Genomic DNA, 16,412 nt, shown 5'->3' on the forward strand with positions numbered 1-16,412 from the left:
TCCAAGTTCCCTTTTGTGCCCTTGTTTGCTTTTTATCTCTATAAATTTACCTTTTCTGGGTATTTCTTTCACATCTGGCTTCTTTGACTTAGAATTATGTTTTTGAGGTTCATCCATGTTAGAGCCTGTATCAGTAATTCAGTTTTTATTATTGCTGACAAGTATTTCTTTGTATGGTTTATATCACATTTTTGTTTATTCATTTACCAGTTGCTGGATATTTGGATTATTTTTATTTCGGGCTATAATAAATAATGCTACTATATAAATTTGCACACATGTCTTTATCTGGACATAATGTCTTCATTTATTATAGATAAATATCTAGAAAGGGAGTGCTATGCTATTTTGATTATGGAGGCTTTGTAATATATCTTTCTCTGGCCGGACACGTTTCTTATTCTGTTTCATATTGGCTCTTAGTTTTTCCATATGGATTTAAGTTCAAGTCCTATGAAAAACCTACTCCTCTAATTATCATCTTTATTCATCTGTGAAATCTTTAAAAAATTGTTTCTTTTAATTTGCAGTATTTCTTTAACAATCTTATTTAATTTTGCCTGTCATAGGTAATTGTTTACAAGTCTCTTCTACCATAATATACATTTCTTAAAGTTGCTTATTTATCTGTGTGATCCTAGTTTTGCTACTTGTGTAATATATTTGAGTAGTAAAATGAATATTGACAGGAATCCTGTTGGCTCAGTGCTCTTAAGAACCCAAGATCTCCCTGACTTTATAGATATCATCAACATTGTTATTATGGCTCAGATTTCTAGTATAAAATTTGAATTTTTAAATTTAACTTTACATACCTTCTAAATACTCTTTCTACTTTTTCAATTAGATATAGTAAATGTCTAATCCATAAAGTCTTAAATCTCCTCATGTTTTTAAGGAACACTTACTTTGACATATGTGTATTCAGAAGTTCACAGAATTGGTGTTTTCTCCTATTTGGTAGGAAGCAGTTGAGAAATATGAAGAAGTGCTACATAACTTAGAATTTGCCAAGGAGCTTCAGAAAACCTTCTCGGGGCTGAGCCAAGATGTGAGTATGTTTTCCTTAAAACCAGTTCCACCACTGATCTGGAAGAAAATGTCAGGGTCTGCTGATGGCACTTGGTTACCATCCATCTCATTCCTGCTGATATTTTATTGTTAATGGGGGTTGAGCATAGCTACTCCAGAACTCGTGTTTGCAGATTTCTGGAGCCTCCAGAGCAGCGGTCGCCAACCGGTGGTCCGTGGATCACTGGTGATCCGTGAGGTCCGAAAGGTTGGCGACCGCTGCTCCAGAGAACACAAATGATGTCTGGATATGAGACATTGTGAATAAAGTATTAGTTATCTAATTCATGTGTATTATTTCACTGTAGAATCATAGAAATCACTGAGAAGGGAATAAAAACTATGTTTATGGGTACATTCATTAAATATATGTTAGCATATAGGCCTGCACACTTATACATGATAGACTTTTAAGGTCAGCATTATTTAATGTATTAGGAAACATGGAATTGGTAGACTCTTCTGGAGACCAGGGCAGTTATTACCAGAAAGACTTAAGATTCATGTTAGAATTAATCTGGTCTCACCTGTTAGGTTCTCTATGTTGACGATTCAAACTTTTATCTCTGGCAAATTGAATCGGTAATTAATGTGAAATCTTAAGCATTCATTAATGAAGTATTCTTCACTGTTTTAGAATCTAAGAAGGCCCTTGAAAGATCATGTTCTAACAATTGAAATTTTTTTGTAAATTCATTTCTGTGTTGGGTAGCATACCTCATAAGATAGTCTCTTCTACTTTTTGGTTATTTTCTTCTTGTACAGTGAACTGAAATTCTCTTCTCCATTCCTCTGACATCAACCACTGGTGTACCCTGCCCCTCCAAAAAAAACAAAAAACCAAAAAAAACAAAAAAAAAAAAACAAAAAAACCCTCAAAACCCTGCCAAAACCCCAAAGCATACTTTCTAGGCTGAAGACATCTACCATCTTAATCCTTGTAACATAGTCCGGAGTTGCTCTCTTCTGGATGTCTGCCTTCATTAACTCTCAGAGGTAGTGTGTAAATCTAAAATAGCCTAGTGTAGAGGCACTACCTTCTGTTTTCTGGATATTTCTGTTAATGCAAGCCTAAGATGATATTAGTTCTTTTTGTTAATCACAACATATTTTAACTTATTGTTACTCATGAGTCACTTCATTTTAGTACTTACTGTTAATTCCACAGTTAGTAAATATTTATAGTCTGTTTTAGATACAATACTTTTTTTTTTTTTAATATATTTTATTGATTTTTTTACAGAGAGGAAGGGAGAGAGATAGAGAGTTAGAAACATCGATGAGAGAGAAACATCGATCAGCTGCCTTCTGCACATCTCCTACTGGGGATGTGCCCGCAACCCAGGTACATGCCCTTGACTGGAATCGAACCTGGGACTTTTCAGTCCGCAGGCCGACGCTCTATCCACTGAGCCAAACCGGTTTCGGCTAGATACAATACTTTTAAGTCAATTTGTTTTCTTGTATGATCAATTCTCCATTCCCTCCACCCCCAAATATGTTGTTTATTTAGTTTTGGTCCCTTTTACTCTAAAAAGATCATTCATATCAATCTTCTGTTTGGATGGTTGGAAGTATACTTTTAATACTTAAAAATTCTCCATTGACACTCTTTACTCAGACCCTATCAAATTTTAATTTTCCATATAGGACTTTATTTTTTAAATGTATGTTTTTTTTTGTTTTAAGATATAAATCTTTTTTAAAAAACACTTTCCATGTGCCAGGCACCTACAAAAATCCACTTGTTTTTACAGCAATCCAGGAAGTAGATATAAGTAGCCCCCATTTTTCAGATAAAGAATCTGAGACTCAGAACAAAAGGAACTTCTTCAAAGTCATGTGGCCAGGAAGTGGTAGAGTGAAGGTAGAGCTCTAATATTTTCACTCTTAAAAGCTGTGTTCTTTATTTTATGCCATAGATATGGTACCTGTATATTCACATGTTTTTCCACTGCCATGGTCTAGAGCAGTGATGGCGAACCTATGACACGCGTGTCAGAGGTGACACGTGAACTCATTTTTTTGGTTGATTTTCTTTGTTAAATAGCATTTAAATATATAAACTAAATATCAAACATATAAGTCTTTGTTTTACTATGGTTGCAAATATCAAAAAATTTCTATATGTGACACGGCACCAGAGTTAAGTTAGGGTTTTTCAAAATGTTGACACGCCGAGCTCAAAAGGTTCGTCATCACTGGTCTAGAGGTAGCTTCCAAGCCACCAGATTTTGTTATGTGTGAATTATTTTTCCTTATTTGCACAATAGGTGAGGTGCTAAAAAGTACTTGGGAGTGGGCCTTAATGAATCACGACCCTAGAAGTGCTTGTCAGTACCTTCCAGCCCAATAATTATTGGGCTCTTCTTTTACTAAGCTGTTTCTTTTGTCAAATCTCTTCTGTGATAGCCAGTTTTGCAGCTTGTGTAACATTTTCTTCTTTCCCTTCAGCCCAGCCACACCTCTCTTAGTCTGCGTGAAAGGAGCTCTGTCCCTTGCTGGGGATTTATCATTTTGCATCATGGTTCAGAAAATAAATTTGATTATTCAAGACTGTTGGTTGATAGCAGTTTATACTTCTTACCTTCTTATTTCAAACCAGTCCCCCACTGGAAGAAGAGAAGATGATGTAACCTGACTTCTTAGCTTCTATATAAATAAGGAGAAATAGGCTGTTGTCAGTGATGTTCGTGGCAGGAGCATCTGATTATAATCTAGGAGACAACAGGCTTTCTTACTTGATACTTGATTGACTTAGCAAATGTATGAAGTCTGTCACGTGTCCAGCTCTGTCCTGGGCACTAGTGATATATTGGTGAACAGCGGACATATAGTCTCAGTCATCATGGAGTTGAAGCCCGGGAAGGGGAAGGGGGAATGGCAAATAAATAAAAAGATAACCATTTAATGTAATAGATACTTGGATAGAGGAAGTTCAGGGTAGCATGAGCCCATAAGAACACCTAATCCAACCTTGGGAGATGGCTAACTAGAGATGTGAGGTTATCTTGTGCTACCATCTTGAAGATGCCCTTGACATAAGTTGCCTTTCCTTACACCATCATGAGACTGCATCCCAGAGGACCCCACTTGAATAGTTCGACGTGCATCCATATTTTTTCCTCCTCTCAAGCAGAAATGGACACTGCTGTAGTAGTTTGGTTAATTAGTATTGCAGTGAGTCCAAATTGAAGTCTTGGGAAAGATTTTCTGAGCCTTTGTCCTGGAGAAAATATGCTTACCCATTAACCCCCAACCAGCCTGTGCCTCATTCTCAAACTTTTATCTTCATCCCTTGTCTCCTGTCCCTGAGAATAACACAAGTCGAATTTATTAAGTTGCTTTCATAACATCTAGAAAGTTAGTTAATAATGCCATAATGAATATTTTTCCTGAGTTTTTTTCCTTCAGTCTTTATCTGTTAGGATTTATGAACATACACATCTCTTTCGTAGAGTTTTAAATACTGATGCTATATCAAAATAATTTAACCCACCTATAGGAAAAAGCATTTAGACTTTTGTTGTTGTTCTCTTGATCTTTATATCTTGGAAAATATCCAACATGAAGCAAATATTAAACCAGAAAAGCAACTATGGGAAGAAAAGAACTTTTAGGTTTCTTAGTGGAAATAGGTAGTACTTTTTATTGTTTGTTGTTGTTTTTTAACGGGAAGCCATGTATTATGTCAGACTTTAAGGTGTTGCAGTTCTAAGCTTTATAGTAGACAATAATTTTCCATATGTGTTTTGTCTGCTAAATATTGGAAGATACAAGCTCCATCAAGACTGGCACACAATTCTGAAAATATCTCTTTTTACTTTTAAAACAAGTCTGTTGGCTATGGTGTTTTTCCCGCATTACATTTATTAGGCGTTTTATTTCTGTTTAGTTTTCAATTCCTCACGCTTTAGCCAGTTGTCTTTGGTTGGTTGAAAACTGACTATTATAGTTTAAATATTCTTCTCCTGGAACATGAGATTAAAAAAATAACCCAAAACAGACTGAAGCATTTTCTTAAAATATTTGGTCTAAGAAGGCTTGATAATACTAAATATGGAAAAGTAAAACCTTGGATTGATGCAGATATCAGCAGTGGGTGCTGTGCTTCTCATTATGGTGATGTTGGAGGTACTAGATAGAGCCTGGAGTCGGCGGCAGATAATCTGGACTCCCTGGCCTCTGGTTACCGGAGACAAACCAGTTTATTACTCGGGGACTTCTTCAGCTGAAGGAGGAAGCAGGGTTAAATGAATGTATCAGTTTCACAGTCAGTGTCACATCCAGGGCTGGGTACAAATAGGTTTATAGTTGTAATACAAATAAGTAATACAAGCATAAACTCTGTGTTTTGGGTACTCACAACTATAAACTTCCTTTTGCCCACCCTGTATATGAGTTTTACCTTCTAATTTCAAGTCTCTGGGATTAGACTTTTTTAGACTACGGTGCTGCTAATACTCGGTGGTGAGAGTTGTCCATTTTAATTAGCATTTGTTTTAACAGCTACTTAAAGCTCAGAAGAAGGCCCAGAGAAGGGAGCACATGCTAAAACTTGAGGCTGAGAAGAAAAAACTTTGCACCATCCTCCAGCTTCAGTATGTATTACAGAACTTGACACAGGAACATGTGCAGAAGGACTTGAAGGAGGGCTTGAATGGTGCAGTGTGTTTGCCTTTAAAAGAACTTGACTACCTCATTAAATTTTCAAAACTGACCTGCCCTGAAAGAAATGAAAGTCTGAGGTAAGCCAATGAAAATATTTTTCTGAAGTAGAACACATAACACTTTAGTCTAGCTTTTGTAAATATAAAAAATGTATGTATGTAGTAATTAGGAAAACATTAATTTGATTCAACACGGGAAATGTTGGCCTGCCTAGACTCTGACAGGGTTGATAGACTATTAGGAGGAAAGTGAATTTGAATGACCTCATTAACCTACTTCTTTATTGTAACACGGATTTTAAAAAGTAATGACTGACCACCAAGTTTTAACCTTGTGCAAGTGTTAACCATAATACTAATTCTGCATTTTCTTAAATTTTTTTTTTTTTTGTAATTATCTCAGGCTGTTGTATTACCTGAGAGTCTTTGCCTTTTTACTGCTGTACTTAAAGTGGAGGTAAATAAAATTTACCTTGACCAGTATCATTAACATTTCAAAGGGAGAATTATTTGGTGTTTTTGTGCTGCGAATAAATACTGAGAAACAAACCTGATAATTAAAAATACCAAACCAGCAAATGGAGGCTGCTCAGTCCCCGCCCATACCCCCCCCCCCCACGTACCCCCCCGCCCCCCAGCTCACACACACACACAGTTATCCATTTTCTATTCTTGCTTTGAAGGAATAAGTTAGCTAATGAACAGCTCTCTAAGCCTTTCTTTGTTAGATATAGGCAATTCCAATGTTGTGTCTGTTAGCTATGCTAGTTAGACACAACATTGGAATAGCCTGTATCTAACTAAGGGTTAGATTTCAACTGCTATTGGAAATCAATCATGTATCAGGAAACCTAATAAAACTCAATTACCTATAGACAGCCGCATATATATATTTTTTATTCCTATTCTAATAGTCTACTCCAGCATCATTACCTGTTTGTTGTCTTCTCCTACTTCACTTTGGTGGGTTCAGGGAATGTAGCTTTAATATGTGAAATGCAAGTGATTATAATTTGAAAAATAAGCTGCTCTCTTTAAAGTTAAATACAGCTCTTAATATTTTCATTCCAATGTTCTTTTATGTAGGACATAGGCTTGATGATGAATGCTATGTCATTGACAGTTTTAAGCTCTTTTTGGATTATTCCTTAATAGTTGTATTTGGTAAAAGTCCTTATTTTGGTTGTTTTGAGGAAAAGTGCTTACAGTAGAAAACCATAAATGGGCAGTTAATCATCTTTTGTAAAATTTCCATTTTTCAAAGAGTAAAAAGATAAAATTCACATTGAATGTCTTGACTATTTATGGGTTAATTGTATAAATTGCACTACTCCATATATATAGACTAGAAGGCTGGTGCATGACATTTGTGCACTTGGGGGGGGGGTGGTGTCCCTCAGCCTGGCCTGTGCCCTCTCGCAGTCCAGGACCCCTCGGGGGATGTCCACCTGTCAGCTTAGGCCCGCTCCTCGCAGGGAGCAGGCCTAAGCCGGCAGGCAGACATCCCTTGAGGGGTCCTTAGCGCTGCCGTGGAGGCTGGAGAGGCTCCCGCCACCACTGCTGCGCTCGCTAGCCATGAGCCCAGCTTCTGGCTGAGTGGTGCTCCCCTTGTGGGAGCACACTGACCATCAAGGGGCAGCTCCTGCATTGAGCATCTGCCCTTTGGTGGTAGTGCGTGTCATAGTGACCAGTCGTTCAACCGTTCGGTCTATTTGCATATTAGCCCTTTATTATATAGGATATATATGTATCTCTAACGCCACTTTGTTCTGCTGCTGCTTTTTCTTATCAGTGTTGAAGACCAGATGGAGCAGTCATCCTTGTACTTTTGGGACCTTTTGGAAGGTAGTGAGAAAGCAGTGGTAGGAACGACATGTGAGTTTTCTCTACTCTGGACTTATGCAGTAAATACTAAACTTTATGTCTAGAAGTTTAGGATGATACTGGGGGCTGAAACTGCGTCAGTCCATCAGAACTTACTTGTCTGCAATACTATATTCATCGGGAGAATGATCTCTTTGTTTAGTTCTGCTAAAAGCAGCTGTTGTATAATTGCACTCATTAAAATGAAACCTAGGGAGAGTTTTCAAGTGGAAAGTCACTGTGATTTGGGAACAAGGGCTAACTAAGGTCTAGTGCTAACTTTAACACTGGAGAAATGGAGACCCTTTTAGAGTTTGGTTCTCTATTCTGAATAGTTGTACCTGTTCTATTTAAGCATTTTAAATCCACATATTGTTAATATCAAGACTTATCTACCAGATTTGCCTAAGAAATATATGAATGGTTTGGCTACATAGTCTACTGATGCATTGTTGTCTATTGATCTGGAAATGAGCTGAAGAGAAAGAGTTCTTTTGGCTTCCTAAATAGATGTTGGCCCAGTGCCCAAGTACAAAAGGCCAGACATGAAGTACATAGTTTTGTGTACTAGCTTAGGGTAATGAAAACTCATTCGAAGCTAGCAAACATTTTTGTTAATAGTGGTTGCTTCCTTTTTAAATACCCTAAGTATGTATAACTGTCACGAACTTTCTAAGTCCTTTCAAGTTTTGATCACAGAAATTTATTTCTTGGTTAGACTGCAAAATGATACAAATACTTTGGAAAATCATTTGGCAGTTTTTAAAAATAAAATTAAGTGTACACTTACTATATAACAAAGCAGATATATTTCTAATACCCAAGAGAACTGAAAACATATGTTCACATAAGTATTTGTACATGAATGTTCATACCAGCTTTATTCATAATAGCTCCAAACTGAACACAGCCCAGATGTACATCAGTTGATAATTGTTAAACAAAATGTGGTATATCCATACAGTGGAACCTACTCAGCAATAAGAAATGGAATGAAGTATTCATATATGCAACAGCATGGGTGAATCTAAAACTAATTATGTTGAGTGAAATAAGCCAGACAAAAAAAATGAGCACATATTATATGATTCCATTTATATGAAATTCTAGAAAAGACATAACTAGAATGAGAGCAGGTCAGTGGTTATCAGGGAGAGGGGGAAGGGGATTGATTACAAGAGGGATATGAAGGAACATTTTGAGTTGATAAAAATGTTCTGTATCTCTTTCTGGTGGAAGTAACACCAGAAATAACATGACTTTCTGTGCACTTCAAGTGGATGAATTTTTTTGTTTGTAAATTATATCTCAAAGTTGATTTTCTTTTAAAGAAAGACAAAAATCTATGTCATAGTACTCCTATGAAAGGAATAATAGACCCAAATCAAGTGTGGGGACTCAGCTTAATTTGGAATTATGGTTTTAGTAGATATTAAAAATGAAATAGACTTTAAACCTATTCATGGTGCAGTGATTTTAACATCATTTTAAGATTTTTCTTGATCATCAAAGGGTGATATGCTATGAGTGACATAAAGTATAACTCGAGTAAAGTCATAATCATGGAATTTTGTAGTTTAAAAATCTTTTAGAGATTGTCCAAGGTAGGGTTTTCTAATAGTTATGTTTGAGGAGCTTTTACTTCTGTAAAGCCTTCATGACTTGGGAAAGATATAGTAATTGTTAGTTATGATGTCTTGGAAGCAGATGGGAGAAATGACTTCCTTAAGCTCAGGGAATAATGTGTATTTTTGTAAAATATTTGAGACTTTGATAAGGATCTCTGATTTTTAGTCATTTTTCACATAGTAGAAATGGAGACCTTAAGTGACTTGCTAAACTTTGGGATTCTGATTGTTTAAATTCATATTGATTCAGCCTGACATAAAGATGGGCTGCATATTTATTTTTCATGGTACTGACTAGTTCTTTGAATCCCCTCTAAGGTAGAATGTTGTAATGACACTATAGGATAAAATTATGTTAGGATTTCTATTCCAAATAATTTCCCATGACCTTTTAGGTTATATGATAACTAAGTCTTCATCACTTTTTCTTAGACAAACATATGAAAGACCTACTGTCTAAATTGCTGAACTCAGGCTATTTTGAAAGTATCCCAGTTCCAAAAAATGCTCAGGAAAAAGAAGTATCACTGGAGGAAGAAATAAAATCAGAGAAGAGAAAACTGTTATTGAAGACGGAATCTGTCAGAGAGTCAGGTTTGTTGTGCTTTCTGAAATTCTGTAGAGTGGCTGCATTTTTAATGCCCAAATATGAGACAAATCACTGTGAAATGATTGCCATGTTTTAATTTGGTAGTGTGTACATGCATGGAAATCTTTACTTGTGGCAGGAAATCTTTACCTCACTTTAGGAAATATCACTAGGCTTTATTACCATGATTTACCTTCTATTAAGAGTGAACCTTACTAAAAATGTTAAGTTACACATTGTTACAAGAGAGTGTGCTGTTATAATGAGATATTATGGAGTTTGAATCTCTTTGTTAAACTAGTAGTAGGATAATTTCATTTGAAATTGTTTAAAATGTAAATTATAGTACAATCCAATACTGGAGTAGAATAAGAGTGTAAATAACCTAAGGTTAACATACTGATTAAGGAAAAAAGTGCCCAAATAAATATAATAATTCCAATCAAGGAAATATGCTCTTCAAAATTCAACTTTACTTGGGAAAGGAATATTTTGAGTAAATGGCACTTTTGCTTTTGTTTGTTGAAGCTGGATTTATTTAAGAAATATCACTTCTGTCCTAACCAGTTTGGCTCAATGGATAGAGCATCGGCCTGCAGACTGAAGGGTCCCAGGTTCGATTCCAGTCAAGGGCATGTACCTTGGTTGCGGGCACATACCCAGTAGGTAGTGTGCAGGAGGCAGCTGATCGATGTTTCTCTCTCATCGTTGTTTCTAACTCTCTATCCCTCTCCCTTCCTCTCTGTAAGAAATCATACTTAGTTATATTCCTGTTAATAAAAATATATATTTAAAAATTAAAAAAAAGAAATATCACTTCTGCCTGGCTGGTGTGCTCAGTGGTTGAGCGTCGACCTGTGAATCAGGAGGTCACGGTTTGATTCCTGGTCAGGGCACATGCCGGGCTTGCGGGCTCTATCCCCAGTGTGGGGCAGGCAGGAGGTGATCGCTCAATGATTCTCTCTCATCATTATTGTTTTTCTCTCTCTCTCTTCCTCTCTAAAATCAGTTAAATATATATATATATATATATATATATATATATATATATATATATATATATATATATATATATATATAAGAAATATCACTTCTAAGGAGGTAGTCCAGGCAGGGTTCTGGAAGCCACTTCCTGTTAGTTCCTAATACGAAATCCAGTGCTTCAGTATCTTCACTCCCTTACCCTCCCTCCAATCTTAAACTGGCTTGTAAGAGGCCTTTAAGGGCTATATTTCAAGCTGAGATGACTAATTATTACCCCATGGATACCGGAGCTGTAATTCCAGCTTGAAACAAGCTGTGTTTGGGTTAAGAGGAGATAATCTTGTTTTCCATCAGAAATCCGTTTTTAACTGTAACTTGACTTTAGATGAGGTGAGCTATTAGCTTCAGCTAGCCTCGGACCACAAGCTTTTGGCTAACAAACAATAGAATTACTCCTGCTATGAATCTTTTTTTTTTCTATAACTCCTCTGAGATATGTTGCTAGAATGAATTAGTTGTAATCAGTCTGAAAATGTATAGTTTACCTGTATTTCTTTTATCTTCCCAGAGTCTCTTATGGAATTTACACAGACAGAGATACAACCACAAGAGGTAAGGTACTGAAAGGTCATTTGCTGATTTTGGTTTTTGAGCTTTTGTGTAGCGTTGTGGTTGGAAATTCCTGCCCCGGAGGTATACTACTTAAGCTTGAATCCTGGCTCTGCAGTTTACTAGCCTAGTGACTTTGGGCAAGATATCTATGTCTGTTATTCTTATGCACAAGGTGGGATGAGAGTAATGCCTGCCTCATGTGGTTATTGTGAGGATTACAGGAGTCAGCTTAACTTCTACATTGCTTAGAATTTGGCCTGGCACACAATAACTGCTTGTGTTAGCTGTTATTGTTGTTGGCCCTTGTGTTAGAATTTAAAAATGGGTAGAATTTTGCTCTCTCCAAAATTTACTCAGATTAGTAATAGAAGAGGGTATTTGTTCTTTTCAAACTGACATTGAAATTCATAGAAACTGGAAAGGATGGGAGAGGCAACATCACAGTATTGAGGGATATATAATGGAAATAAAGAAAAGTCTGGTAATTTAAAAAACGTGAGGCTTAAGGTTAAGCAATATAACTTTGTTTAGTTGGACTGTCCTCTGCCTTAATGTTTAAGGGTGTCAGGTGAGTAGTCAGAAATATAAACTTCGATGTTTCCAAAGTAGCGATCTATACTTGACTCACCTAAGACTGCTAAGAACTGCACATCGTGGTCCCACATTTACTTGATTCAGGCTCTTTTATCAAGGTTATTCTGACTCTGCCAGTCAAATATAGATTGTTACTTTTCAAATATCAAAGTTTGTATTCCTGTTAATTGAGAGGGGAAAGGAATGGACAAAAAAGTAGGACAGTCTTTTCAAGTAGAATAAGAATAGAAATTTCCTGTTAGTAGAGTGGTTCAGACCAATGGACATAGGGATACTAAGAGAGTTCACTATCCCCCTCAAGGTCTTCTATACATTTAGTGACTCAGCACATTTTTTTCTCTGGTCTAGTTTCTTAACAGACGCTACATAGCAGAAGTAGATTATTCAAGCAAACAGCACGAAGAGCAACCTTGGGAAGCAGATTATGCTAGAAAACCAAATCTCCCCAAATGTTGGGATAAGCTTACTGAACCAGCTGGTGAGGAGAAGAAACAGGAATCCTTCAGGTCCTGGGAGCCTTCTGTTAAGCAGCAGGAGCTGGCAAGGCCTGCGGTTTCCTCAGAACAGAGGAAGCAAGAGATGGCCAAGCTCAGGTCCACTCTGCAGGAAGAGCAGAAGAAGCAGGATGTCTCTAAGCCCAAGCTAACTCCTAGCCAGTGGAAGCAAGAAACTCCCAAACCCAAAGCAGGATGCGTTCAAGAGGAACAAAAGAAGCAGGAGACACCAAGGCCTTGGCCAGTTCAACTGCAGAAAGAACAGGATCCAAAGAAGCAAACTGCAAAGTCTTGGACACCTTCCCTGCAGAGCGATCAGGACCTCAGCAAGTCATGGGCCGCTCCCATGTGTGAAGAACAGGATGCAAGGCAAGCAGAGACTCACAAATCCTGGGACAACAATGTGGAGCATCCAAAACACCCTTTAACACCACAATCACAGACTTCTCCAAAGTCCTGGGAGGTAGCTGCAGGAAGCCTCATACCAAATGACCAGCTGCTGCCCAGGAAGTTTAATGCAGAACCCAAAGATGTGAGTTGATCTCTATCAGTCTGTGCCTGGCAATGTAGACATAAATAAGGAGCTGTGGTAATGATAACTTTAGTTTTCTTAAAAAAAAAAAAAGAAATCAACAAAACCCATGTTAAATTAATGTGTACAGTATTTCACTTAACTCTTCAATGTGTAATTTATTGTTTTTCCTTAAAAATTGGAAATAGACCTAGTCAGTCTGTTGAGCCTAACCTGAGATGAAATTTCCACAATAAGGAAATACTGTTTTAATGCCAAAAATTTAATGACATGATATGACGTCAAAATAGTGGCTAGTTGAGACAAGACCATAATGTGAACAAGTGAGAGATATAAATGCATGTCCCAGGTGGGAGACTTGTTATCTTTCACCTGGTCCCTGGGTGACTTTTTCTGACAGAAGTTATATTTTTCTATGTTCTCTTGCTTCTCTTTCACTCATTCGTAGTCACTCAGATTAGCCTGTACTCTTTGAAGAAGGTACATGGTGGTTGCAGATATCCTGTAGTTGGAGAAAGGAAAATAAGAAGACTTATGATGTATAATCCTTTTATACAGTGCTAGTTAGTGTTATATTTTTATTAAATTGTAATTTATGTTCCATTATTTAAATGCAAACTTGGTCCCACCTTGTTTGCTAAGCAGTGTGAATGTTTTATCCTCCCAGTGTTCTTCCTCTCTAGTACTGTTCCTTACACTTCCGTGCCATTTTAGCCAAAAGTTTTCGGATAAACCTTTGGTGCTCCAACAGTGTGAAAAACATTTTGCTTGGGGAAATCAAAGCATTGCATTTTATAAATAAACTAGGGGCCCGGTGCACGAAATTCATGCACAGGGGGTGGGTCCCTCAGCCCTACCTGCACCCTCTCCAATCTGGGAGCCCTCAGGGGAGCCCTCTCCAATCTGGGAGTTTCTGTCTGTCTTTGCAATCATATGAGCGAATTGTCTGAGACCCCAACCCAGTTTAGTTTGGTACTCACAGAATAATAGAGGTCTTTTTTTTTCTTTGCTCCATTGGTGGAGATTTTCTAGAAGTTGCAGGATATCTTCCTTTTAATTTTTCCTCGACACTCTGACTTTACTTATGTCTTTCACCTTTGCTTTCCCTCTATCCCCCACCCACAACAGTAACTTGCTCCAGGCTCACTTTGCTCTAGTGTCTAGGACAGTGATGGTGAACCTTTTGAGCTCGGTGTGTCAGCATTTTGAAAAACCCTAACTTAACTCTGGTGCCGTGTCACATACAGAAATTTTTTGATATTTGCAACCATAGTAAAACAAAGATTTATATTTTTGATATTTATTTTATATATTTAAATGCCATTTAACAAAGAAAAATCAACCAAAAAAATGAGTTCGTGTGTCACCTCTGACAGGCGTGTCATAGGTTTGCCATCACTGGTCTAGGAGATCCCGCAACGTGTCTGCCACCAGAACTACGATTCCTAGCATTCCTGGTGCTCCCTGCACTCTGGGCTTCCTCTTCTGCTCCAGGGGCTGCAGAAACCAAAAGGACTGAGAAGTCCAGCCACCCCCAGGCTGGGCTGACAGGACCGGACACTCCAGTGGCGTCCCCGGGACCCCGGCTGCTTGGCGCCTGTGCGCATGTGCGTTGCCCACAGGCCCGCCATCTTTGTCGGATTAATTTGCATACTCACTCCTGATCGGCTGTGGGTGTCACAGAGAGGCGGTCAATTTACATATTTCTCTATTATTAGTATAGATTACCCCTACCTCCGTCCTACCCTTTTTTTTTTAAAAAAATTCTTTATTGGTTAAGGTATTACAAATGTGTCCTCATCCCCCCATTAACTCCCAACCTCCCCCCCTCCCCCTACTCATGCTCTCATCCCCCTGTTGTCCGCGTCCATTGGTTTGGCTTATATGCATGCATACAAGTCCTTTGGTTGATCTCTTCCCCTTACTCCCACCCTCCCCTACTTTCCCTCTGGGGATTGATAGTCTGATCGCTGTTTCTCTGTCTTTGGATCTGTCCCTGTTCATCAGTCTATGTTGTTCTCTATATTCCTCTATATTTCTCTATTATTAGTATAGATTACCCCTACCTCCGTCCTACCCTTGAAGAGAATTTTAGAGTTTACTGTCTCCTTCTGCTCTCCTCTATTCCTCTTTCTTCAGGTGCTAATATTAATTTTCATTTCTTCCTGACCCTGCAGAAGATTGATAGTGTTATTTCACTAACCAGATATCATCCACAGTAATTGTAATATATCATTTTGAGAAACTTATATTTAAAAACCCAGTTTTTGCCGGGCCAGTGTGGCTCAGTGGTTGAGCGTCAACCTATGAACCAGGAGGTCCAGGTTTGATTCTGGTCAAGGGCACATGCCTGGGTTGTGGGCTCGATCCCCACTGTGGGGTGTGCAGGAGGCAGCCGATCAATGATCCTCTCTCATCACTGATGTTTCTATCTCTTCCTTTCCTCTCTGAAATCAATAAAAATATATTTTTTAAAAAAGCCCTCAATGCTGATTTAAAACACCCAACTTAAAATTCCATTGGGTATAGCAGTGCTGAGCCTTTATCATACCAGAATATTGATACCATGACACTTGCAGAATAATTTGAAATCAGGGCTGTTTAGTTGTAAAGGTCAGAACTGATTTAATTTGCCTTTAGGGCACATTAGTTGCAAGGTCTCTCAGTGTCTGACAGGACACCTCTGTGTATAATTCAATATTTGTCTCTCTATCTGTCTTGCAAGCTCAGCTGTCTAGAACATGAGTAAGTACAGTCAAGGGCAAAATAGGGTTCACAAAAGACTAGATAACATGAAATTAAACACTAATGCTCATACTTTTCTCCTAAAGGAGCTTTTCATTCATTCACGTAGGGTCTATTAACTCTTATTTTATGGGATACTTTGATCAATTGAGCTGTGTGACTACTGAATACTAGTACATTAAAAGTTGGAGAAGAGGTGCTGGAGGGGAGAGGCATGCTGACAGCTGTAAGAAGTAACTATAAACAGGTTTAATTCAGGGTGTGCAGCAATCTAAAGCAGTTTAGCATGAGGGCTAACCACCTTATAAAAACCATTAGCCCCTCAAAGTATACTTACTTTATAACAAAACATAATAGTGTATTTCCTCAATTTTAGGATATATGTATACATTTTTACATATTAATGTTTCTGAAATCAGATACATCTTAAAAATGGGATGTATATTTAATGTAGTAGTAGTAATTTTTTCCATAGGAAAAAAAATCATTGGTGTGTCTCAGAGCCAGTGGCATCTTGGCCTAGAAGACATACAGTAATTGAAGTCCACAATGAAAGAACTTCCTTTCAAGCCTTGTTATTTTAGGTCTTCTCTTTATTTTAATTTTTAAATATTTTTATTGATTTCAGAG

The 16,412-nt window shown here is 37.7% G+C and overlaps 1 protein-coding gene across 2 annotated transcripts in view; it reads left to right on the forward strand.

Moving 5' to 3' along the window:
• The window catches only part of CAPRIN2 (caprin family member 2), a 45,683-nt gene that overhangs the window by 11,887 nt on the left and 17,384 nt on the right, over nucleotides 1-16,412 (forward strand). For both annotated transcript variants that reach the window (XM_070407814.1, XM_070407815.1), the window contains exons 4-9: nucleotides 965-1,051; nucleotides 5,581-5,819; nucleotides 7,534-7,616; nucleotides 9,665-9,826; nucleotides 11,374-11,417; nucleotides 12,360-13,037. In XM_070407814.1, coding sequence (XP_070263915.1) covers nucleotides 965-1,051; nucleotides 5,581-5,819; nucleotides 7,534-7,616; nucleotides 9,665-9,826; nucleotides 11,374-11,417; nucleotides 12,360-13,037 — 1,293 coding nt within the window. The remainder of the gene's footprint in view (nucleotides 1-964; nucleotides 1,052-5,580; nucleotides 5,820-7,533; nucleotides 7,617-9,664; nucleotides 9,827-11,373; nucleotides 11,418-12,359; nucleotides 13,038-16,412) is intronic.

Source organism: Myotis yumanensis, unplaced genomic scaffold (assembly GCF_028538775.1).
Source record: "Myotis yumanensis isolate MYYU_CA2020_CCGP unplaced genomic scaffold, mMyoYum1.0.hap1 SCAF_3, whole genome shotgun sequence".
Lineage (NCBI taxonomy): Eukaryota > Metazoa > Chordata > Mammalia > Chiroptera > Vespertilionidae > Myotis > Myotis yumanensis.